At 38.4% G+C, this 26933-nt stretch overlaps 1 protein-coding gene across 1 annotated transcript; it reads right to left on the reverse strand.

Annotated features, from left to right (window-relative positions):
• Nucleotides 1–182: 182 nt before the first annotated feature.
• fkbp16 (FKBP prolyl isomerase 16) lies at nucleotides 183–24952 on the reverse strand. Its single transcript, XM_026311401.1, has 8 exons — nucleotides 24390–24952; nucleotides 23958–24127; nucleotides 23171–23259; nucleotides 4603–4820; nucleotides 2536–2717; nucleotides 2211–2288; nucleotides 586–723; nucleotides 183–491 (listed from the first exon to the last, which is right to left on the reverse strand). The coding sequence occupies exons 1-8, from the start codon at nucleotides 24829–24831 to the stop codon at nucleotides 405–407; spliced, it is 1404 nt and encodes a 467-aa protein (XP_026167186.1). The 5' UTR covers nucleotides 24832–24952; the 3' UTR covers nucleotides 183–404.
• Nucleotides 24953–26933: the final 1981 nt, after the last annotated feature.

Genomic DNA, 26933 nt, shown 5'->3' on the forward strand with positions numbered 1-26933 from the left:
TTACGAGAACTACTTTTTGCACACTACCAGTCATAACTTTGAAAACACTTTCACTTGGATGTGAAAGTGTATCCAAATTTTTGACTGGCAGCATAGTTGGGTTACAGGCTTTACAACTGTTTTTTTTTTTGTTTTTTTTTAAATGTGGACATTTTTTTGACAAACAGAAATGTACTGCCTTTTCCAAATAAAACACATACCAAGAAAGATGAAACTTCTGTCTTATCAATCAATAGAAATTTCTGCTTTACTGTCCTCATTTTTCTAAATACAGCCAACCTTTCAGTGAAACACTTCTACCATATGAAACTTGAAGATTTAGAGGCTCTGGTGTTGCTGCAATGCATACCTTCTCATATTTTCAGAGAAGTGAAGACCAGAGTTCTCTCCTTCAGATGAGGATTTCAGTTTCTTGCAGTCAGAATTACTGACATCACTAAGCTGCCCAAGGCCACCACCAGAGCTCCAAGTATAAACTTCCAAGAAATCCCCTAAAACACCACAACAAAAACACACAGACACATTAAAAATCTAGTCCCTTCATTATCAAAATAACATTTTTGTGATATTTCTGTCTTGACTTACAAATGTCCTCTTCTTAGAAGGACATAGAAAAGGTGTGATATTGTCCCCAAGCATCTTTGCAGGTTTGGCTTTCCATTCCTGGGTATCTTTGTCCCCTAATTGCCTTTGGACAAGTTTTGACAACTCAGCATGTATCGCCTAAAAAAGGGAAAAAAAAAATCTTAAACCTTTTTTGCCTTTTTTTTTTTTTTAAGCTCTAATGTTCAAAATGAAATGTGAAGCCTTTCACCTTGGTGGAGAAAACATGAAGTTGTAATTTTAAAAGTGTCCAGCAGGTGAGAGCAGTGGCCTGATTCACACTGCCTTAGGCAGTCTCAATGACTGCCAAAGCTTTTAGAAGCCAACAATTCAGAACTCTTTGGTTATAATTTTGCTTTTAAAATGCATATCCCAGATGTCCAGGCAAACTATCACATTTTATAAATGTTATTAGATGCTGCACTAGAGATGGTCATAAAATGCATTAAAACAATAAGTTTTCTTTGTAATTTATTGCAAAATATGTCTCATCTCTTTTGGGATCATCTACAGGCCCCAGTACAATGACTTTCTCAGAGAGTAGCTAAATCAGGTTTCTCCAAAGTATTTTATCCAGCAGCGAGACAAAGGTGTAATTACCAACGCAGCAGATATTTTCATTTTGTCTAGACAAGAAGAGACATATTTGTGACAGTGGCAGTGTGCCCTGTAGGTCAGGTCATTGCAATTTTGGCAGCAGTGTACTGTAAATAGCTGATGAAAGCACACTCCTCATGCTTTCTAATTCGAATTCGTGAGTCACACCATGGAAGTAAAAATCATGGCCACAAACTGAGATTATTCATTTCAGTTCTCCTGAGTAGTTATCTTAATTACACAGCATGGAGTCTATACTATAGCTGTGGAGTGACTCAAGTCTTTTTACCCTAACATTACTACTTTTAGTACACTGAGTGACAATATTTAGCTTATGCATGTGTTATTTTTAACAAGTTTGCAAGGCAAATCTGAGCAGTGTGACCACATCTGTTTACTGCCAGATGTGCAATTTGCCAGATCCTCTGTGGAGGACTTGGCAGATTTAGACAAACCACACAAACAAGACAGAACAGGCCCCTCAGAAGTGCAAAAAAGTATCTCGTTGGGATCTGTTTTCTTCTGGCTAATGTGTGAACACCTTCTCTTTAAATGCGCTAAACTGTCCAACTGAACGTGAAGGGGGTTTCTTCATGATGTACAGATGGTGTCTAGGGTTTCCCAAAAATATTTTCAGGTACCAGAAAAGATGCAATAAAAAAAAAGAAGTTGGAAGATAGAAGGATATGGGTGAAGGTGAGAGGAACTGTGAATATCATGAAGTTCATCCATCCATTATCTATACTTGCTTATTCCTAACTCGGGTCATCAGGATCTGCTGGAGCCTATTCCAGCTCTCCTTGGGTGGACAGGCAGGGGTACACCCTGGAAACATTTGAAAATCTCCACATTCTGATCTGATAAAAACTGGTTTGGTGACTCAAATAACAACCTAATTTTAGAATGACCTTTCCTTTTTTTTTTGTGTGTATGAAAGTTGGATGGGATTCACAGGCAGATGGGGAAGAAACGTGGTGAGGTGACGGACCAGTTAACACATTTAATCTCACCTTGGTGGTCGGCTCCAGTTTCAAGGCCTTTTTTAGCACCTCCATTGCCTCTTTGTATTCACCCTTGTCTGACAGGATCTGAAAATATTACAAAGCCTACAGTGTGAGTAGTCCTGGAAGGCCATAAATTTGAACAAGCAGAAAACAGATAGCAATAATGTAACTGCTATTTTTAATCTCCAAAATAATTAAATCTAATCCCACATTAAACAAAATCCTCCTCCTTCCAGGAACTCTCACAGCAATAATCATTTATGGGTTGATAAAGAGCAAATGAGATGCTCTATGTTGCTCTATGGAAAAACAACACAGGATGTGTCCTCACCTTTCCCATCCTGAAAAGGGCCTTGACGTTGATTGGCTCAAGGGTCAGAACGTCCCGGCTGGTGTGTAGCGCTTCGTCGCCCTGCCCCAGTTTGAGCTGTGCGGTGGCAAGGTTGTTCAAACACTTGATCCGATAGTCCCGCACCTCCTCCTCCTCTGCCTCGATTCCGCTGCTGCTCCCATCTGTAGAAAGACAGAACCACATGGCTGATCACATGTGCTTTATAGTGGTCATTTAATGTTAACTTTCTGGTGTTGACATTACAACGCTATAGACACAAAAAAGCTAAGACAGATTTGACAGAGATAACTAATCTTACAAAATATAGATAGTATATAGACACTTCAAAATACAGAAAACATTTAATAGGTACTTTGATGATGAAAATCGATGATGGATATTGTATCACTGTCCCTGCTGTAGCATCTCAGTGGTTTCATCATCAGAGCCGAGCACATCTGGCTGAATATATCAGTGACCCAAATAATGAGCACTTGTTAGTACAAAGAATTTATATTCTTGGCCTGGAGCACAATAAGTACTAAATGTTAGCAGCTCAGGGACCACGTATACGTGAATACATGTCTTTTTATTCAACTATCTGAAATTTCCAATAGCCAGTTCCAGTTAGGATGCTGTTCCAAGTTTGCAAAATATCAGGACCCTCTGAGGCTGAATTAATTGAACTTTTGGGCACTTGTTGGAACAGTGGGGGAAAAAATAACCAAACATAATATCAACATTAAACACTGTAAATGTTAGCAAACTATTACTCACTCACACATTCAGCAGATTTACAGCAACATTAGCATGTTGAAGCATTGATGTGGAGTCTTGTGTCCACCTGATAAATTTGTGTCCAACATCTCCCTTTAGATCAGTTTTTTGTCTCCACCAACTCCTTGGGAAAATATGTGTCTGGTTAGCTGCTAAATATACCACTACTTACTCACTACTTGTGGCTGAGTCATTATTTGGTGCTTACATGTTAGTGTACAATGGGTTTAACAGGGCTTTTTAGCTGAAAACAGCTCTCAAACATTAGTAAGAGCAGTGAGAAAAAAAAAGATCCAAGGTGGATTTAATCTTTTATTATTAGTATTTAAATGTATTTTTTAACTTACATTACTTATAATTAACTTAAGTACTTATAAGTACATGCATATTTTTAACATTTCCAGCTACATGTTAAAAAAGCTAAGTGGATGTTGTGTTCAAGCCCCTTTTGTTTGAATCACATGTGCTGATCTAGTTCTACGCTGCATTCAGATGTGATCAAATGCTTATTTCCTACTCACTTTAATTTATTTACTTCCATCAAGAGAAAATGGAGTGATCACTTTTTTTTTTTTTTTAAATGGGAGTGCATGTTAAGTTGCAGTGCTTACTACTTATTATAATCTCCATGTGTCATGACTTGTATTTGTAAAATATGCCTGACAGGCCAAGATGATGGCTTCATTATTATCTTTTTGGTGGTCTTCTTATTCGATAATTACATGATCTTCATGCCCTGATGAACTCCTGTCTTTCAGTGCCACAGTGAGTTCACACACTGGTCCACCATCATTGATACATTAGGAAGCAGTTCATGTCTTTCTCTACCCTGACTTGTTCAGTCGCATTTCCCTCTCAGGCTCACCCTGCCTCATCAATGATTAAAGTGATTAAGAAGGTGGAAATAATATGAAAGTTGATTAACTTTGATTATGCCAAAGAATTAAGCAAAAACATTGATCATGGCCCTTGGCTCAGATGTATGTGGCTCTGCATCCTGATGGTCCAATTAATATGAAGGCAAACTGGAGGGAAGCACTGAACTGTTATGTCATTTAAGGCTGAGACTGATGCGTAAATGTTGTGTCTTAGCCCTCCAGGCTGTGTTTTTGTGCTTCCTGTGTGTGTTTGTGTGTGTGCACATCCATGCGCTTTTATTTGTGTTTTATTTCCATTTTCACCTTTTCCCCAGAAGATAATGCTCCCATCAACTACTAAAACACATTCCAGTTATAACTGACTGTGGAAATATTGTCTATGAATAAATTCAAGAATTTGATGCTGGGTTACCTTTGTTGCATGTGGTTAGCACATCCAGAGCCATACAATAGGCTCTGGCAGCCAAGCTGTTTTCCTCCCTTTGGAAATGAAAGTTTCCTCGCTCTCGTTTCTGGTTTCCAATGCGAATGCGGTCTGCAATGGGTAGAGTTAACGGGTCTGTTTTCTCTCTGATGTCCAGAAGCTGCAGCTGGTAGAGTAAAGGAGCCCAGGCTGGAATATCAGGCTCTCTGCACGTAAACAAACGTAAACACAGACACAATCAATATCATCACAGGTTGAGGAGTTAAAGAGCCTGGGAGTAATGTCTAAGTTACCCTCCTGGTAAAAAATGCCTTTTAACTCCTCCAGAGAAAACACTGATTATTTTAAATCAATCAAGAAATTAATGCGTTTCAATAACTATCCTTGAAGAAAAGCAGAAAAAAGCTAGTCAAAATCATCCTTAAAATTATCTAGCTCATGCATACAGCTGACAGGATACTAAATTTATACTGTATAGGGTAAAATAGTTTTTGAAGTATTAATTTTTCTTCCTATTTAAACTGGTTTCTTTAGCCCTCCAGTAGCACCTGTGGGTGTACGAGAGACAACCTAAAAGAGATATGATCACAGTTGTCTTGGACATTAGACAGCATGCATTTTTTCCATCAACCCAACAATATTATCAATCACTACCCACATATCGCTCAACATGTGTCTGTCATGCACAAATTCCTCTCTACGCTCCTGTTCACCCTCTGCTGTTGTTCTCCAGACCTGTATTACGTAACTGCTTCAAAATCTTAAAAGTCTACATTTAGTCCAGTGAGAAAACTGGCATGTTTTCTTTTTTCTTTTCCTGAAGGTATTTCTCTGAAGGATTTATCACAAAACAACACTTCTGGAGTATATGAATCTACTAATTAGTTTTAGATACTAATGGTAACCATATCACTGCTGTGTGTTTTTTTAGATTTTTACATTAACTAATAAAACCTTGAGGATTTTAAACTTGAAGTGATGACTCAGCAGGAGAGTTAGCAATGCTGTGAAGTTGAAGCTCTTCCATCAGGACACCTTGAATGACTAACAGAAACATCTTTATCCCACAGAACCACTGAATACTTCAGGTTTTGTGTCATGGCCTTTCCTAAGGTATTTCATCAAACACACACAAAGAGTGTCTGGGAAAACAAAACCTTAACATAAGCACAAGAAAACTGTGATAGGAAACACAGAGTGCAAACTGAAAGTACGCAGTGTTTTTGACGATAAATTTGTGCTCTTTTGTGCTTTCACAGCTGCTCTGTGTGTAGATTAAATTTCCCTGTATCCACCCGCTCCCACACCTTTAAAGACGCCTGAATGACTCTGGCTTATTTAAGTAGACAAGAATTTGAAACTAGTATAAACCTGTGAAATGTCTACGGTTTCAGCTTAGTCAAGGGTCACTCAGCGGGAAAATTAATTTGGTTTTCTATCATGTGACCCCTGTGGCCACTTGGCTCACAATGGTCTATTACTTGCCTCTGTGGAAGGTGTGATTCCAAAGGTGTATGAGATGAGTCTGTATTTGAGTCTCAATGAATGCATGACAATTTAACTATAAAATTTGAAGTAGCCTAAGCAATGGATTCTAACAAAAGCACTGAGAAAAATGCTGTAGGTTTTTTTTTTTTTTTTTTTTTTTATAAAGATGTTCCCGACCTTAATGAGCTCAGCAAAATAAAGATTTGAAACTAAGCCAGCCAGAAGGAAGTACAGCTTCCTGCAGATCCTACGCAGTGACTGTTGGCTGTAATGTGACAGCGCTGACTTGTGTCAGATCATGAATTATTCAAACTGGTTGTGTCAACGACACATTTTATGTCTATCTAACAGAATTAGTTGCATCTCCAGTTACTGGGAGGCTGCATTAGCAAGTGAGATTTTATTACCCTTTCACCTCTTCTCTCTGAAGACCTCCTCTATCGCCAAAGGACGCAGAGGAGAGTTAATACAAACAGGTGAGCAGAGGCCTGAGCAGAAACCTGAGCTGGATCCCTGCACATCTGACTAGAGGAAGTAGTATTCAAAGGCATTATCATACAGGCTCATGAATAAATAAATGCAGATATTTTAGAAGGCAGTCTGAACAATTTTTGACAGGAGCGTTTAGTCCTGTCAACTTGTTTTTGTGTACCACTGCTTGTTTGTTTATGAGGATCAGAGATGTGCCTGCTGAGTTGTGTAACAGGCGTTAAAAGAGCAGCAGAGAAAAAGACAGTGGATTCATTTATGGAGAACATACAGCACATGGCTTGGGTTGCACGTGGTTATGTTAGTCTTTCAAAAAAAAAAAAAGGCCTCATATCTGATAATTAGAGACAGATTCTTCCTTCTTGCTTATGTCATGTGTTCTGCTGGAACTAATGCTAATATGACACCATCACCAAATGATTAGCTGCATGATTTCTTAGTGCATGGACATTCCTGTCTCTATTCTTATCTGAAAATATTACACAATATTGAGAAGGCTACTTATGTAATAGTTTTGAGCATATAACAATAGCACACACAGTGTACTTGATACTGTACACTACTAGTGCCTGGCTCCTGATTAAATCAGCTTCTGTGAAACTACTTCTGAAACCCGCTGCTACAGAAACCTGTGGTTTCTAAGTGAATAAGTAAAAACTAAAACATACAAAAAAATCAGTGCAACTGAGTCTGTGTGCTTAGTCTGAAACCAGTTTATACTGAGCTTGATTTTTTCACTGTAACAGTGAAATAAGAAGTGTTTTTTTGTCAGTGGTGCAGACTTGAAGTGATCTTGTATTTTATTGAATGATAATGACCATTTTACTTAATCACTAAAAAGGTGTAGCCTCATACTGTTATCGTTTTTGCAGCTTTGCAAATTAACAAGACAATTATTATTAAAATCCCTTTAACTTTGGGATGAAGTGCTCTTTGTCTAAGTGCCCATGCCCTCTCTATAAATCTTGCCAAAATGAAAATCTAATTTTCAAAGAGCCAGCTCAGCAGATCACCATCAGACAACCAAAATAAATCAGGATTTTTACACTGGATTTTCTCAAACAGAAATTCTCAAATCATTATACAGTGGACAATAAACCACAAAATTAAATTCATCCTCAATTAAACTGAAATCACACAAAACACACAACTTCTCTTCTTCTGGCACACCTTTGTATCGACCCACATCAAGTGCAAGAGGCAAGGCACCTGCTCTTAACTGGGCACAGAGAGACCTCTGTCGTCTTTTTAAATTAAATTTAACATAAGGGTCTGTGAAATAATTTTCTTTAAACAGAATATAACTTCTTCATTTCTTATTATATACCTCTGATTTCCACTGCTCTTTATAAATCTGAAATAAAGTTTGAGTAAATTTTACACTGTAAATCTCTGAAAAAAAAATTGCATATCTGCCAGAGAGAATATTTCCAGAACATCTTATGACCAAGGATATTTGTGAGCTTTGTCCCAATTACAGATTTTTCTAGTGAGCCAGGCGCCAGGCAGTTCCATAATTAAATAACATCTTTGAGACTGGGATCCAACCCCATGTCACCCTCCGGGGCTGCCCTAGTGATAAACTTGTGAACTTCAAGGAAGCATCTCATAGCTCTGTTATGGACTATGTTGCATCTTCAAAGTCCCAAACCCCTGCTGCATAAAATAATACTGAACCCACCATTGAATCATGCAGTTTAGTAAATGTAGAGAGACCCAGATAAGGACACAACTCAATCTTATTGACCACACATCCCTCCCTGCTTCTAACTCAGAAGTCACAACAGAAGTCACGTGCATGCACTGACTGACAAAAAGCAGCCTGTGAATATGCAGAAATCAACAGGTGACCTTTGATGCCTTTAAGCTCTTTTAGTGGCTAAAATAAACAAGCAAAATGTATGTTTCATGCACGGAGGAATAATGTGAATAACTGAGCTTCCATTGTTGCCATTGTGAGCATTAAACACAAGTTGGCATGCCGAGCGAGCTGTTGAGTGTAATCTGAGAACACAACGCGCTGATAGATCTGTAAGGTTTACAGTGTCATGCAGGTCACTGGTGATTAGCCACACACAAATGTGCTGCTGCTCTGAGCTCAGCCAATGAGCCCCTGGGGTGTTATTAGTGCAAACAGGAAGCACAGGCTCGTCAGCACAGTGAGATCCTTCTGAAAGATTCCAGTGAAACCTGAAGCTGCAGCTTTAGCACAGGCACATGTCCTAAAACTGAGCTACACTACCCGCCTCCCCTGTTGGCTTTCAATATAATTGTTTTTTGAGTTAAAGGAAATGCTGTTTATATGCTACCAGTACTAATTACCACTAACCTCACAGTGCAGCTGAGGATGATGTGAACATCATATTTTAATGAGTGAGTCAATGAGATGTGTTGTTTTTGGATTGATCATCTGAACATGTAATTATCCAGACATTGTGAATATCTGGAGAAAATTCCACTTTGCCCACTACCCACTAAAACTATTTTTAATTTAGACCTGATGATAGCACCAAAGCAAAATGTCAGCAGTTCACCAAAGTTGTTACAATCCTTCCTGAGGGAGACATGACTTTTTATCAGAAATCATTGAAATACAACTAATAGTTTTTGCAAAAGGTGATTAAATGCTTGTTGGGGTATTTCAACAAAGTAGTCCAGATCTAAAAATGGGTTCATTAGTCAGAAAACTCCCAGTGTTAAGAGCTGTTGTACACGTAGTTGACAGTGCAAGAACTGAAGCAATCATTCCCCAGTTTCCTCAACATTTTCCAGAGAAATTACCCTTCTAGTTGCTGCCTGACCCCAACCAGAGTAAGGTCAGTGAGAATAGACAGAGAGAGTATTTCTGGGCTGCAGCAGGGCCCTCGTCAGGCTACTCCCTGAAGAGAGCCGTGCTGAGCTGAAGGTTAAAGATTGGGAGCATTGAGAGACCAGTCTCTGGTCTATTTGCTCACCTGTACTTCCTTCATTTATTACCATGATTATAATCCTTATTATCAGATTCTTTTATTCATTTGTTAATCTATTTAGACTCATATATCTGGACAAACTACACTAAACTGCACTAGAGATAGATATAGCTAGCCTGTCTAAAGGTAACACAATTAAGCTACCAGCACATTTACAACTTACTGATTACAGTTTGTTTTATCTGCACAAAACAAACATAAAATTTTGTTGTCGTGTCTTCATGGGTGGTTATATGCCAGAGTTTTTGTAAACCAGCTGCTTCGACTGTTGAAAGTCCTATAGCCACGTCGACATGGGCATACGACCAGTTAAGACCTGGTATGGACCTATGGAGTGGTAACAGACTCTCATCTAACTCATCAAGAAAGTGAATATGAAGATGACAGAAGAAAAACACATTTCTATTCAGAATCACTCCTCGAAATATGTGTGTTGTTTTTACAGGAAGCAGGAATCCACGAGCACCAGAACATTTATTTAAGAGCTTATATAACTAACCATGTAACTAACATGCAGATTAAAAGAGGAATGTTTCCACTCTTCTTGTGAACATATGAATGAGGTGATAAGGAGGGCACTAGCTTTTCCCTCCTGTGTCATGGGAACTTATGCATCCATGATAAATGAATTGATTCACACACGCGGCTTAGCAAACTTACTCATTAAGGTGTATGATAATGCTGCTGACTCACCCTGTTATCTGTCATGCAGACTCTTTGCCGCTCTGAATGAAAGGACGAACTTCCTCAGAGGGAAAACAGTGGCCACTTTGACGTCACACGTCCATTTTAAATGATGGAAAGGCCAGCAATATACATCACACTGGTTTCTATGGTTACAACGTCAGATAATGCACTAACATAACTGTAATAAATGTGGTGTGCGGCTTTATGATAATACAAAAAGAGGATTTATGAGGTGGTTTATTTATTTTTTTTACAGCAGAGAAAGCAGGTCTGCTGCTTCTGTCATGTAATGTTGTGTCTGTTTTGACTCTTGGATGGACACATTGCACCAATACAGCCAGGCAAAGGAGCTTAGTTTTAATCCTACCATTGGTGAGACGTCACAGCGCTTTTTCCTCGCCTGCTGCCATACTAGTTAATTTGCAGCAAAAAAAGTCTCCCATTACAGTCAGAGATCTAGAAGCTAACTGCATAAGGCTTTACAGCTGCTGCCTTGGCTTGGTGCTTCCATCTCCAACTTGTTTTTATTTCCTCTTGCAGCAGTGAGCCCATGAAACTCTGCTCACAGGGATCACGGGGAGCTACTGCCTACATCCTGGCTGTTGAGCTTCTCAAAAGTCCCCATATAATCTACAGCAGATTTCCTTAGCCTGTTAAAATGAATCCAATCTCAGCTTCAGGCTACCTGCAGGGCATATAGTGACTTTTTAATAGCAGGGATGTGTAGCCAGGATCTTTCAGAGCTACTTGTGAGGATCATTTAGTTACACAACTTTATTAAAATAGCTATTGGGAGAGAAAGTACATTACATTCACTGTTTACCGCAGTAGGACTAAATGGGACTATTTGACGTAAATGTATAAAAAGGGGGTACCTTGTGGTCTTTTCCTAAAAACTGTTTTAAGTTCAGTGTTTTTAATCATAGCACGAAATAAAAGGTTAAGAGATTTATTTGTCATTCCGAAACGATGTGCCCCAGAAACCCAGGTGCTACATATTGCAACATCAGACGGTGCAAGACTACTACTGTACAAAACTGCTACTTACAAAAGGAACACAAAACTACACTATACATACGGTGCCATACAGAACTACAACTGTACAAAAGAAACACTATACCTAAAGTGCCAGAGTGCAGCAAAGTGCAAACAGCAAGACGTTCAGAACAGTGGACATTGAATAACATTCAGTCACATCAGACTGGATAGACTGCACATTGGACAGTAAGCACAAAACACAGAATAACACCGACCAGAGCAGTACAAACGGCAGTACAACAAGTGAAGAGTAGCAACATAATAGTAGCAATTTCCAAAGTGAGAGTGTGCAATGTAAACATTGAGTATAAGTGAAATGTGAAAAGATGCAATGTTGGACGTGTGTGTGTGTGTGTGTGTGTGCGTGTGTGTGCGTGTGTGTGTGCGTGCGTGTGTGTGTGTGTGTGCATGTGCGTGGATTCAGTTCTTTATTAGAGCTAAGTAGTCTTATTGCTTGCACAGCCTGGCTTGTCAGGGTCCAAATGCTCTGGTGCCTTTGCCCAGGGGGCAGCAGAATGAACAGTTTTAAGTCAGCTAAATCAAATCTGATTAAAATAGTTCAAAACCTACATTGTTTTATATTCATGCATGCTTTCTGTGTATTATACTGTCACTCGGCAATAATGTCTGAGTTAATTCCTTTCTTTTGACGAATTAGTCAGTCTTTTTTCTAACTAGTCAGTCTTTTTTTTTTTAAACAGAATAATAAGTGAGAATATCGACTATTAGTTTCGATTGCATCACTATTACATTATATTACACTATATCCCAGTCTTCATCACCATAATGCATACACCCAATAATAAATGGGTAGGATAAATGATAAAGATGTTTATCCATGACATGAAACAAATTTTTAACAACTTATTTATGATGTTTCATGTCAAAACAAATTAAAATCTAAGAGCAACTATATCAATGTATTTATAATATCATCAACCATAAGCCCCACCTCTCTGCAGTGAATCAAGTTGAAGCTTTTAAACAAAACACCACCTTCATTCTGACTCACAGGTAAGCCTGAAAAGTTTTGGTTTCCATCTTATGCAATAATCTGAAATCTTTCACTGGTTTGTGGTCCTCTGTGTGGTACTATCGAAATGAATAATTCCTCACAAAAAAAGCTAAAAGCTTTTGTTTTGTTTTATGGTGAATGAGAGCAATCTGTCTTACACAGAAATATATCACCAGAGGTCATTATGTAGTATATCAGCCAAGCTGTTATCTCCAGAAGTTATCTTATCCCAGGATTGACCCTAAATACATAATCAATCAAAATGAACAAGCAGACATCTCTGAGGTGTGCACCGTGCAGTCAAGTGGCAATTTCTCATAATGCCCCAGGGAGTGAGGTTTAGTTACAGTGAATTTTCTGAGAGGTAAATGTGAAGCTGTTTTGCAATGACACTTCGGTTCTTTCTCTGCAAATATGTTATGTCTACTGATTATATAAACCGAATCTCTGCCAGTTTTGGATTTCACTTTCGACCTTCAAAGCTTTCTAAGTTGTAACAAATTCTAAGCAAGGAGCCAAAAATCCTGCTCTTTCAAAGATGAAAGACCTCCCCCGTCCTTAACTGTTATACTTGACATAGTGACAGTGGACATAGGAAGTGTATAAGAGTATTTTATACTTTCTGTATAGTCAAGCAATTCAATTTGCCTTCACGTCAAAGATGTATATCTTCCAGAAAGTGTGATCTGGGTGTTAAATACAGGTGACACATAAATTATCATTTATCACCAGAGACGTTTGCCTCCCTCTGTCAACATTTGTGACCACAACATTCTCATTGCTTTATGTATGACATTCTGGTAGGGGAATAAATGTCATAAACAGATATTAATCAGAAATTAATTTACCTTATAAGTCCGAGCTGTCACACATGCAAGTGCTGAAACCAGATAACTCTCACTGAGGAAATGTCACAGTCTCTGGAATATCATTTTGCAAATTGAGCACACAACAAACAGAAGTTATCTCACTCATTCACTGATTATTAAATGAGATGTAACTTTAAAGCAGCAGCTGTTGTTTATGTGCACCTAAACTGCTGCAAATGGAATCCATGCATTTAATGTTGGACATAGTTGAAGAGTAATCTACAAGCACATACTGTACAATATGTGTACATGCTGGCTTTTTCTGAAGCTGTGCAGTGTCTGTAGATGACACAAAACCACTGTCATTATCGTTTACTGTCAGCCTCCTGTCATACCACTGTCCAGGAGAAAAATGTCTGCTTCAGTAAATCTGTAATCTCACCAATAAAGTTTGTTAGCTGTAGACAAGTCTGCCTCCCTGTGCAGCCTGTGAATCAATAGCACTACACTGAATGCTTGACTTATTAGTCAGGTTGTCAGGAGGAGCAGCCTGCGCCTGCTGGCTGAGTAAAGCAAATGTAGCAGGACCATTAGCATGATCCTTCAGTCTCCCTCTAAGACCTGGAGCATCAATCATGAGACAAACAGCCACATTTCTTAAGAGAAAGGCCTTGACTTTACTTAGCCATAACCAGGGGCAATAGCATGGGTCACTCTCATCACAGAGAGCTTAGCAAGGAAACACACAGAGACTATTTCTAAGGAATTTAAGGACATCTTTGCTCTTATTATCTTGACAGCTTTGTTTTATTTAACAGAAAATGCAGTGTTTGGTTAATGTCGATGGTATTGTCTTTACCATCTGGAATGACAACATGAAACATTACCGCACTGCAACTAATCCCATCAGTTCCATCAAAGAACTGAGATTGTTTTATTTATAATGAGATCTACTTTGTTAATCCCTAGAGTTTAAACACCGCACATCTGATTTTGATTTTACAGTGTGGATGTTAGTGTCTGCTGGTTGTTAATTTGAGAGGAATATTTTAAAAGTCTGGTTTGGGTGCGGTGTGTGTGTGTGTGTGTGTCTGTGTGATAGACTGTTGCAGACGACTGATGACGGAGCAGCACTGACGTCTTGGTGAGATGAGTCACACTCCACGTCCCTACTGACGGTACCTCTTCACCCCCCTAACACAAACACGTGTATATGTACACACACACGCACACACACGCGCATACACGCGCATACACGCGCACACACACACACACACACACACACACACACACCAGTGCCACTTGTCACTCTGTTAGAGATGTGCTTTTTCCTAGATTGAGGCAGCACCACATATTCTACAGACTTATTTGTCCAGACAGGTTCTACTCCTGCCACAGTACATGGTACATATAGCATATTAACCTATAGGTACAAACCTGTCTGCCTGAGCTTATGTTTGAAGAAACTTTAATTTTTATGTGTGTTTCTTAATTTGTGAAATCCTAATAAGAAGTGACTTCTCTGAGCCACAAATGACGAGTGGGACTGGGTGGTCTTGGAAGTCAAAAAATCCCAGAAAAAGCCTCTGTGTTTAAGCAACAATTAGGGAGACTGAAGGCAGCTAGTATGAATAAAAACTGACAAATTTAAAATGCAATACATAAGACAGGAGAAGAAAGACTGATATATACTCAAAACAAATTAGTTCATACAATGTGTCATAGGCAAAAGTGTTTATAGCTGTTCTGAACAGCAACGCTCAAAGTAATAAACATGAATAAACATTTAAATTGGAATAATGGCACACTTGAGGACAGACTTTCCTTTGTTGCACTCACTGTGCATATGAAAGTGATGGAAATAGTTGTGTGAAGAATAAGAAAAAAGAATGTGGGAGACACCTGGCCAATCGCTGCATAAAGTAGACATGACTGTCAGATCGCCAGTTTCATAAACTTACAAAAGATTTCCCAGTTGGGAAGGTGTAGAGGGCAAGAGGCTTTAGTTACAGATTGTTTGACAGTCAAACAAGCATCCTGTGCAAGGCTATAAGGTTAAAAAAAATAACACCCTTTGTCTGCACAGAGTGCTTTTGAATTTGAATGTAAAACATATATATTCAAGAAGCTTCCAGTCAGCAGCACACAGGATAGGACTCTTTGCTGTAAACACATCAGGTTACATTTGCAAACCTTTCAGTGCAGCCATCTATTCATTGCCATGCTCCTCTAATCTCTCTCTCCCTATCTGGCTGTGTGTACTGTGCACGGCAGGCATGTGTGACTTATAAACAGAAAGTGGCATGGCTAGGACTAATGTGCCATCTCACGTGTGTTTCTCCTGTGTGTACTTACAGGCCATGTCCTGAAAAACAAAGTCTGTCGTGGTTATACAACACAGCACAGCTAGTGGCAAATTGGCCAAAACTGATGCCAGTGTGACAGTGTGGCAAGTATTCCACTACAGACAGCAACTTATGAGCATTTCATAACACAGCAGGAGAACAGTACTGATGCCCTCATTTTTAATTAATATGGATCTAACATGACAACATATAGTTTTTTTGTATAATTATATTTAATTTTAAATTCTAAAACATCTTTACAGAAAATGGTATCTACATTTTAGGGAAAAAGACAATGTTTTGGGCCTTCATCCCATCAGTCCTGTAATGGTTTTGATAAAGCTCACCTAGTTAAACTCTGCACAGAGAAGAAGGTGATACACACTAAGCCACTTTCTGGTTGTTTTCTCTCTCTTTTGTAGGTCCGGTAAATATGAAGCTACAATACTGCCAGCAGGGGATTCACTCAGCTTTGCACAGTGACTGGAAACAGGAGGTTTTATTGGGGGGGGTTGTGCGTGAGACCATTTCTTTTTTTTTCTTCACTGGCTGTCTGGCTCACAACAGTGACTCCCAATAAGAAGGCTAACAAATACAGAGCAGCTAGCCTGTTAAAAGATTTCGAAACAAACAACAGTATTTTAATGCTAAATTAATAATAGTAAATTAATCCTAAAACTCACCTGGAGCCAATGCAGAGAATGGAGAACAAATGTATTATATTGATAACTGCAGGTATACGTTAAAAATGTAGCAGCTGCATTCTAAACCAGTTAAAGCCGAAATAGATAGATTGTAGTAACCCCAACAAAGAGTTACAGTACTCAGGCATTGTGCTAATAAATTTCTACTAAGAAATGGTTTTGCTTTGGCCAATAAACAAAGCTAAACAAAACTTTTTAACCATTGAGCTAATTTGTTTGTCAAATATATATAGTATATTTAGCTTTGGAATTGTTCAAAAATAATAAATAAATAAAAAATAAAATGTCTGGGCAAGCCAAGCACCAAAGTCATTCAAGTAGTCTAGCAAAGTAGACGGCAAGTTCCTAAAATCAGGTTTTAAAAGATAAATATACACACATATACAGGCTAAAGAGAAGGGAGCCCACAACAGAGCCCTGTGGCACCACACAGGTCAGTGGAGACCACAAGGAAAGATGATCACCAACAAATACTGAATGTGTGTAAAAAATTACAGTTGATTATAAACAATTTTCTCTGAAACCTTTGAAATAAACAAAAGCTGAGACACAGGTCTGTAGTTTGACAAAACCAGAGGGTCCAAATCAGGATTTTTAAGTGAAGGCATGACTATAGCTTGCTTAAGAGCATCTGGAACAGCGCCTAGCCTAAGACAATGATTTAAAAAATTAAGGAGACACATGAAAGACCTCCTACAAAAGACAGGTATGAATAACACCCAGTGCACAAGTGGATGATTTCAGCTTATGTAGAATTTCAGTAAAGTGAAGTAGGTACAAATAGCTCAAAGACAGCTGAACATAATGCATCCAAACAAACTGGTTTACAGTTTGCTAATGTACTGCAGTTATAACTGAAGGTAAAAATTGTTTAAACGGTTTTTGCTGGTATGCACTTCACACTGGATCTTTCAAATTTGTCATTTGTATTATTAATAATTACCAATATTTTCTTTGCTCTTATCTGGTATTTTAAGTAGTTGTGTTGTTAACTTCTGTTATCATGTCTCCTCTTAAAATCTAATCTGTTAGGCCTCATCATCATTGGCAACAGTAGGGTTGGTGGTAGGTACAAAATGAAACTGGCATTTTAAATAGGGAGAAAACAAGCATACAAATTTGCAAAAAATAAATAGAAAGTCTCAGTTTAAAAGGAGACAAGACTAACAGAAGTAAACATCCTGGATCTCATACAGTGCCGGCCAACTTCACTCCACCAAGTATTATCTGCTCTAAAAATAAACTCCTTAAAATTCAATAAAAGCAGATTTCAGTTGAGGAAATTTACTGTCCCTCCAGATTTGCCCTGACTATGGAAAGCAGAAGTAGACATAACTGAGTGCAGTGCTATATTACAACCCAGGCTGTGTCGATGAGAGAGATAAGCCTGCAAGCAGTAGGGGGAAAAGGTAAACATCCAGGGAGATTAAATGAGGGATATGCACAGTTCAAACACTGGCCTGAGAGGCAAAATACTACTGCAGCACCAAAACAACTCACTATCTTGTTTTGCTGAGGTAGAACAAAGTCTATTTTCTTCAGATGTAATTCACACATTTCTTTTTTGGCTAGAGGTCAACATAAAGCTTCAGTCTAATGTGGCAGAGTGCTTTTGGCAAACAGAAGGGTGCATGCTGAATGATAGCTAATCCTGATCTTATCTGGAGCATGCTACAGCTGTCGGCGCTTGCTTGCCTGCTCCTGAAGCGTGAGCTCTGGGTGTGGTTTCTTGTCAGCCTGTTGTATCTGTGCCGGGAAGGACACACACACACAGCCCAAAATCTACAGTCAAACTTGTTTAAATCATGTGATCAGAGTTTAGTTGTTGCTGAAATCCTTTACTGATGACATACGGTAAAGCAAAGAAACATGTTCATGCTGGTGTCAGTTACACCAGACTGGCAATTGTTTCCCTAAATAATTTTATACTGACAAAAATGGCTTACATTCATGACTGTGTTTTCCACAGAGGAGCGTCTCAAAGGTCATATTATTCATTTGACCCAGGTGGTTCTGCAAAGTGAGTCACACTACCTTGAGTGTGGACAACGTGCTTACGTGTGTGCAGACAGGGGAGGAGAGCTAGTGTGCATAAAAGAGACAGACATCAGTATAGCTCTGTGGTGAGCAGTCAGTGTACCGTCTATTGACAAGTACCTGATGCAATGAAAAGTGGAACTGCCAGTTCTTGATTATGTCAAGTTACAATGACTGATGAAAAAAGACACTGCTTTGAAAGAAGAGGACGAGCACACACAATAATCCCAAATGAATGCCTAATATTTTGATTAATGCCACAATACAGAACACATGCTTGGTAGTTTTTTTTTTTGTCTCTCTACCCTTGTTTAAAAAATGCAGACAAAGAAATGTGTTTCAATGTTTTTCTGCTCTGAGAAAAGTCACCTTGTTACCTTTTTCAGCTGCATTCCCTGCTGGTTTTGGGTGTGCCTAATGCGTTACAGGGAAAGGGTTCAACACTTGTCAACTACTTTAATAGTGTTAATAAAGATGTCGCTTCAGTGCATTCCTAAGAAGATGTTATGGTTTATATCTCAAACATAATGGCTGCACAATGACTGCAATTACATGTTATTTAACAATTCAACACATGCTGGATGTTCCACGTCAACACTGCACCCTGATTTATCTCTGTACAGCCCCAGAGTCGCCAGCATGGCTGTATTCCTATTTTTTAAAAGCACTTGCCTAAGGTAGCATTACTTTCCTATAACATTTTCAGAATGACAATGGACAATTCAAACCAAAAATCAATTAACAGGAATCAAAGATATTATCTCTCTTTTTTCACACATTTTTCATCCTTGGCATCTACTTTACCAGCAATTCAAACTGACCACTGATATTTCACTATGAGATTTGGATGTGTTATAATGGCAGAAGCTAATGGACCCTCTATTCTCTAGGCTGAGGTCTGGTCTTCAGTGCCATGTGATATCAGCCTATTTATCAGATTTCACAAACATCTCTATCAAGCCACAAAAGGTTTCATACATCTATTCTGGGTATGCAGTAGTACTCACCTAAACCTGTAGAGTTCTTCCTTTAATTTCAAACATAAAATACTCAGTCTCAGTCTTGATAAACTCTGGTGGACAATGAAAAAGTCAATAAACCAAATCTCAAAGTAAATTGCTGCACACAACTTAAAGTTTTTAAACTTGCAATACTCTAGTATGTCTGACAATGGTCACCATTTTTACCTGGCAGCTTAGCAGTGTGACAAACTAGAAAACATCACAAGATCAAATGAAAATACACAGCTAATAATAAATTAATATTAGACAATAACTGTCAACCATCATGGTAAATGTTATATGTCCCTGAAGCCTCATTGAACTCATTCCACCCTGCCAATATGAAGCAAGACCAGTAAACCTGGTGTAATCAAAGCCAACAGTCCCAGATCCCCCAGGGTCAAAGAGAGGGAGATTCCTCTCCCTATTGCTACAGTAGAACTTATTTGTTTTGCTCCCCTCAGAAAATGACATTGCCATCTGGTGTGTTTCCACAGTGTCTCTACTGTTCGATTAAAGGCAGTATGTTTAGTTAGTCAACTATGTTGTGGGTCACAGTCTGTGCAGATAATCTGTTGGTTCACATTCATTATTGGTAATTGATTGTCTCTACTATTCCATGTGGGGTACACCAGAGATCAATTCTGGGTCCCTTAATATCCTCTGTAGAAATGTTAAATAAATAATGATTTTTACTGCTATGAAAATCAGTTTATTATCAAATCAAGTTCAAGATTACTTTTTTTCAAAGATCGATTTACCCCTCATATTACCGTCAAGCCCTAACATGGCTTGGTAATTGCCCAACAGCTCAGTCTAAAAAACAAAAAATGCCAGGTCTTGTATTATCAGCATCTAATGTAGACTGTGTCAAAAAATGTTTACATCTTGTTTATACTTTTCAAATAGAGTCAAGGCATATTTTTATTATGTAGTATACAAACATTTATTGATTGGCAGAGATTTATTTTTTTTATTTTGCTTTACATTTTCCTTTTTAATGTTTCTGAAGTTTTAATTTGTCTTTGTGGTTGGTTTAAACTGAATAAACCACTGCTTTGCTAAAGAAAATGTATGTTGTCCTGTGTATATATGTGTGTTTTTTTTTTGTACATGCGCTTGTGCAGAGGTGTTGGGTTTTGAAATCATATTAAAAAACCTCAATTGCTATATTAATCATAAATAGCACATAATTCCCACTTGACACACTGAAGCAACAGTAGAATGATTAACTGGTTGACATTGTCCATCTGGACCCATATTAAACTATTAATTTGACTGTGACACATCCCAGTGGTCTAATTAACTCCACTTCAACATGTGCAGCTAAGGTATTTCTCAGTTGTGCCAGGAGTAAAAGTATGCCAACACCTATGCAGCCAGCAGTGTGGCTTAAGCTTTTGAGTTTGTTTGACGACCGGCCAACATAACCTTAAAGTGCACCATTTCAGACTGAAGACGTCTTTAAATTAGCTGTATGGTGTTCCACATATAACTAGAAACAAGAGTGAACACTGTACTGTATATAATGGAAGCAGTGCAGGCTCATTGTTTTGCAAGTTTACTGTAATTTAGAAGAAATAAAGCAGCTGCTACTGACATGTGATACTGGTGACCTTGGGTTTGTGCAGGGCTGGTGAGGCAGACTCCCTGTGGCCTCCAGAGGGTTTATAAGTGTTAAAGTTGCGCTTGTCCAGAGATCAGCAGATGTTAGCTTCTATTGCTCTCTGATAATGACCTGCTGACTGAGGGGATGAGATCCGTATCTCTGACTAAGTAGTAGTCTCAGCAGGGAATAGTTTTGACGCATGCTGCTGTTCTTTGAAAAGGCGAATGTGATGATGTCTTCCGTCACATACAGCCTATCAAAGGCTCAGGCGCTTTAATGTCTCACAGGAAAAACGTCAGTGTTTGTTATGGTCGATTTAGTCCTGACCAGCCTGTCAGCTGTAATCAATCAGGTAAATGCTCCAGACCTTTCCTTTTTTTTCCATTATCCTCACATTCACCCTCCTCTAGATATTCAGCTCTGATCGCATCAGATGCTGCAGCCAACCCATCATCCCCACACACTGAGCTACAGACCACTCCACTGTGCTGTGTTGTGTTGAATCATACTGTCTGACCAGGTTTGCACATTGTTCTGATAAATAACTATCAAGTGCTCTTTGTGCCAGTGTTTGCAGCAGGCGAGTGACAGAGTACTATCAATGTATCTGCCAGAAAACAGAGAGAGGCTAATGAGATTTTCTCTCATTGTCTGTCATTTTATAGTACAGACACACTGAGCCTGACAAATCTACTCTAAAACATTTTGTCCTTTGCTGCCAAGAATTCTTATTTTTGTCCCTTTGTGTGCCAAAATATTTTGTTTTATAAAATACTTCAACAGGAGGGTTTAGCTAAAAGGTTATCCAGAAGAACATGCCAAGAATATGATAGGAATACAGGTATAATTTGACATTTTGAGAAAAACATTGATGAGATCAGCAGCGGCAAATATATTTTTATGGTTTAAAGAATGAGAAGTTTTCTATCATTGGACAGTCTGTTTAACCAATACACTAACCTGCTTTGGGTGTAGCTTTAATTAAGCTTGCAGCATATTTTTTCATTACATAATTTCTTGATTTTCATACCAAATTGTTAGCAAATGTATTTAACTTCATTGTTTTGGAACAATCTGATTCCAAGCAACCTCATACAGTGTATAATATCTAAAGAACTGGCATGAAGCTCTGATTGTCTACCTTAGTGTACAGTTAAATTTGACCCACAGCGTACAACCCTAATCGGCTGCATCAAAACAATCATTAACTCAACTCCCACTGCCTCCTTCTCCAACACTGACCCTGACGATGGCTGCATGCCAAAAACACGCTGGTTAAGAAATAAAGCTGTTCTTTATACTGCAACTGTCGCTGGAGTTTACACCTTTTATGGTGGATTCCCCTTCACCATGTACCTTGGCAGTGAATGAAGTAGTGCCACAGTCCTTTTTTTTTAGTGTGTTTTTTTTTGTTTTTTTTTTTTTTTTTTTTACAGAGGGAGAGACTCCAGACGAGACCTCAGAGACTACTCATTCACACCCCCGTGTCCCATCATCCCCATTTCCCACAGCTCCACAGTACAAACAGAACCTCATATGCAGCACACAGAACAGGCTGAAACTGTACAGTACACAATGGCAGAGCAGGATTTCACAACACTGTTCAGAACATTATGTTGTCAACAGTGTTCAGCTGTTCTGAGGTTTACTGTGTTAAAAATTGATTCGAGTTCAAATTTTCTCTCAATCCTACAACTTTAAATTTCATTGCTAAATGATAATTCTGGGTGCATGAACATATTTGTTTTTATGTCTTACTTAAAATAGGTTAAGTATTTATTTTAGGGTTTCATTGAGCTTGCAAAATCAAATTACACACATTTGATCTAAACTACAGTATCCGTTCTTGAACGAATCTTGAAAGAAAGCTTTTTTTCCTCAAATGTTTTCAACATTATACTATTATACACAATGTCATCAAATCACCACAGTGCATTAATGTCTTATTCTCACGTGTTCAGGTTATCTAAAGTAAATATTAAAACTATAAACAATGGATATACGTCACTAACACACCAATCTCTTCTGTGTTTATACTGGCTTTTCTAATTGTGTAAAGGTTATAAACCTAAGCTACTGGTCGTAATTTGAGTGCTGCCCTCCTCATAGGTTGGGAGGTTACAAACACACCACTGATAGGCTGGCTCTGAATGGGCTCAGGAGGAAGCCATCTGCTCCTTTTTATGGTTCATTAACCATGCTACCCCTGGATAAACAGGCTGCCCCCACAGCAACAGGTACAAGAGGCCTGAGATTATATTAGGATTACATTAAAAATCATAACTGACCATGTGTTGTTTCTGATCCAACATGTTCTTTAATTCAGAGGTTTATAATTAAACAACAATAGACGGACATTTCTTACCTTCCCAGTAGTCCGTAGGCATACTGTGAATCTGCCAGCAGTAATGTGATCTCCCCCTTGTGCATGGATATGACACACTCCTCCAGTGCCTACAAGTGTCAAAAAACATTTTATGTAAACCGCTAACAGCATTTTTCATTTGCATAATTACACAAAATGAATTTCAGGTTTTAGGCATGTGGATTTGTCTTTTAGCTACACTAACTGCATCGCTCTAGAGATGATAATGTTGAGTGTTTGGTCAGCTGGTCAATCGGTCACTTTGGTCCAGACTGAAATATGTCAAAAGCCACTGGATGGATGGTCATTTTCTTCAAATATTCATGGTTTACAGAGGATTGATCATAATGGCCTTAGTCATCCCCTCAATTTCACTCTTGTGCCACCGCAAGGTTTACAGTTTTTTAGTGAAATCTCTCAACATCACTTGGATTGTCATGAAATATTATGAAGACATTCATGTTACAATATTTTGAAGTATGACCTCTAAAGACATTTTGAGTTGTACTTTGTGTTTTCTGTTAATTAGCTAATGTTAGCATCCAAACAAGCTAAATAAGGTAATAAACATTATAAACATGACACCTGCTTAATATCAGCATGTTGGCGTTGTCATTGTGATGTTATCATGCTTACATTAGCATTTAGACTAAAGCACTGGCTATAGATTCATAGTCTTGTTTACCAACTTTCCCAATCTGTACTGGTCACTAATGAAGTCTGATGTGATATCCGATAGATATCATCTACAGGGGAAAAAGTACTCTTAGGGGTTAAAAGCATTCACCTGGTTTACATCTCCCTCTCCCACAACAAAGACAAGCTTCCAGTCCTTCTCCACCACAGTGCGGTCCTCCAGGACACACTGCATCTTCACTGTAACCTCCTGGCCCCAGGTGGGATGCAGTGAGTTCAGAGCCCCTAGCTCCAGCACTTTCTTCCTCAGCAGCCTGTCCTCTGCATGAGGAAAGAAGATAAGGTTATGTTGTAGGAATTGGGGTTAATCTGCTAGTTGCTGTGAAGTATGTGCTCAGAAGCAGGAAAAAAAAAAAAAAAACATACCAGGACTGATTTGAATCACATTTCAGTCACTATTTTTCTTTTATGGTTTCAAATCACAATTAAATCTAAGTGTCAAACTTAATGTAAAGAAAGGCACTAGGCACTAGTTACTGATGATATCTTGATATTTTTTGTAAGATTACCTATCTATCCTCACCTGTGATGTCCTGCCATTCTTCTGCCATGAATAACTCTTCAAACGATGAGGAAGTCCACTCCTCCACTGCATATTCCTTAAAGAGACTCTGTGCTGAGCTGTCCTGCTCTAACACATCCCCGTCCGCTGATGGGTCTTGAAACCGTACCATCTTCCAGCTGTTTGTTTTTTTTAATTTCCTCCGTTCTTTGCATTCTGTCTCTCTGCCATCTCGCTCAGGATCAAAGAGTCTTTTTATCTCAATACCTTTACTCTCTGCTCCACAGTTCTCTGCTTCAACCTGCTCTTTCCTCTGCGGCTTGTCACCTTCCTCTGCAGGCCCACAGGGCAGCTTGGTGGGACTATCTCTGTCAGCAACCACAGAAATGGCCTCTCGTGCCACATACTCTGTACACTCCATTCCAGGGTCTTCATGCTCTTCACAACATAGCTCCATTTCCATTTCACTTAAAAGCAATGGTCACCATTTGCATTAGTCTCTAAAAGGGATGATTTTCCTTGACGAGCCAATGCTCCTTGTAGATCCAAGTTATTAGCTCTGTTCTGAACCAGCGTCTGCCACCTACACCCTGTCAAATCAAAAGAAGTATCACTATGATGTAATATTTACAAACATCCATGTTGTTTCTCAGTGAATCCAACTCAGAACCCATCCCTAAATCCTGGCTTCATCCACATGTCTTTAAGCTCAGCTGCGTAGTTTCTGCAGTCCTGTTGTTAATCTTCTCTCTCTCCTGTTTGTGTTCGTCTTGGTCTACGTAGTCCAGAGATGCACCAGCAACAAAAAATGATCAATGTGAAGAAATTGTGCAGTCCAATGAAGCGCTCTCAGCCAGCAGGCTTGTGCAGTGGTAATCTGCAGGATTAGAAGAGAAAAATCTAATCTGCCTGAACGTCTGTAAGCTTCTTAATGACTTCATCGCCGTGCCCCATCACGTAGTTTCCATGAATGCAAACAACGAGTATAAGACCTCATGAGATACAAGCTATTACATAATTTACGTTACGTTGAGAGATCTTTATTTTTACTTTTTAATAAGCACCACAATAGAATAGTGTGAGCTGTAAACCTGACACTGCATTGGATATTACACACAATATGTTGTGTTTATGGTGTAAATCTGCTGGAAGAAACACATTTTATATTATTTACCTGATTCATTTGTTCAATATAATTCCTAAAAACACAAATAGTTTTTAAATTATTTTTATAATGGTTGTAAGGTCTACACAGTAGAGTTCCTACACATAAATGTTAAGATGTTAATATTCAATTGGTGCATGTTTAATTTTGCTTGAATCAATACATACATTTATTTCTTTCACAGTGTGCTCTGACCTTTAGCTAGAGCACTCTAGGTCTAACATTTTGAGTGGAAAGTGAGTTTGTGTCATTCGCAAACTCCTAATAAGATTAATGTCATAACAAAACACTGCATCATAAATTAATCTAAATGCTTCTGAGCTGATGCCAGATGTTACCTAAACATATCCACTTATTCACAAAGGGTGACATAATGATAAAAAGGCTGACATAACACTCATTAATTTAATTAGTTGATGCTGTGAACCTGTCATTCATGGCAAATGAAAATGTTATGCAGTTGTTAGACTGATGCAATGATGCAGTTATTCATCACTTCAAGTTTTACAAAAGAAAAATACTGGACAGAAGAAGATTACATATTATTGCTAGTATTCGTCACATCAAGTGCTTCAGAATCATATTTCTGATTCTGAAAGAAGCAGGACTGTTTATGAAGGAAGTATCAACACTGCGCATTGCAAATTAATGTGAGACTGTGAGACATCAACATCCTCCTGGCTATATTGTATAAACCCTGATTTAGAACTGAAAAACAGCTCTTTAATCCAAAGCCAAAGCACCGTTGTCCATCAGGGATTAAACAAATCCAAAATCCATATGTGTCTTTTAATTTCTCTGATACACATATAGATGATGCATGTACAAGATGCCTTCCTTTATGGGGATTTAAAGTCTGTGGTAAAATAATTTTGAAATGCTTTTACTTTACTTCCATGCATTTTATTATTTTATTAGATTTCACTTTTACTGGAAAAAAAATGTACGTTTTACTCTACTACTTTAATTTGAAAGCTATTATATTAACGATAAATATGCACACTTAAAATCTGTGATAATATTCTAAAGTATGATGCAGTATTTTAGATTAAACTACCCAACAGCAGAGAAACTAGATCAGATCATTTCCACCAGTGCTATCAAATTTAAGCCTACACTTAAACATGTCAGTAATAATTCAGTAAAGCACTGCAATGATTAGTGGAATTGTTAACAGGTGGTTGAGCAGAAAAGCTACCATTTTGATACACAATTAACCATTTTACTCATATTTTAAGTAATTATGTCAAACATCTGGTTTCAGCCTCTTAAAAGTAAGGATTTGCTGTGTTTCTTTGTCTTATCTGATTAAAAAATTATTATTTTGGGGATTTAGACTGTGGGTTGGACAAAACAAGACATTTAAGTGACATTTGTTTTTGGGAAACAATTATGAAACT

The sequence above is a fragment of the Mastacembelus armatus genome, chromosome 6 (genome assembly GCF_900324485.2).
Source record: "Mastacembelus armatus chromosome 6, fMasArm1.2, whole genome shotgun sequence".
Classification (NCBI taxonomy): domain Eukaryota; kingdom Metazoa; phylum Chordata; class Actinopteri; order Synbranchiformes; family Mastacembelidae; genus Mastacembelus; species Mastacembelus armatus.

Coding starts and splice junctions, on each gene's coding strand:
- fkbp16 (XM_026311401.1), bottom strand. CDS start 24,831: ATGGAAATGGAGCTATGTTGTGAAGAGCATGAAGACCCTGGAATGGAG. Junction 724..2,210: donor AACTGGAGCCGACCACCAAG/GTGAGATTAAAT, acceptor TCCCTTTTTTAG/GCGATACATGCTGAGTTGTC. Junction 492..585: donor CTTCTAAGAAGAGGACATTT/GTAAGTCAAGAC, acceptor GTGGTGTTTTAG/GGGATTTCTTGGAAGTTTAT.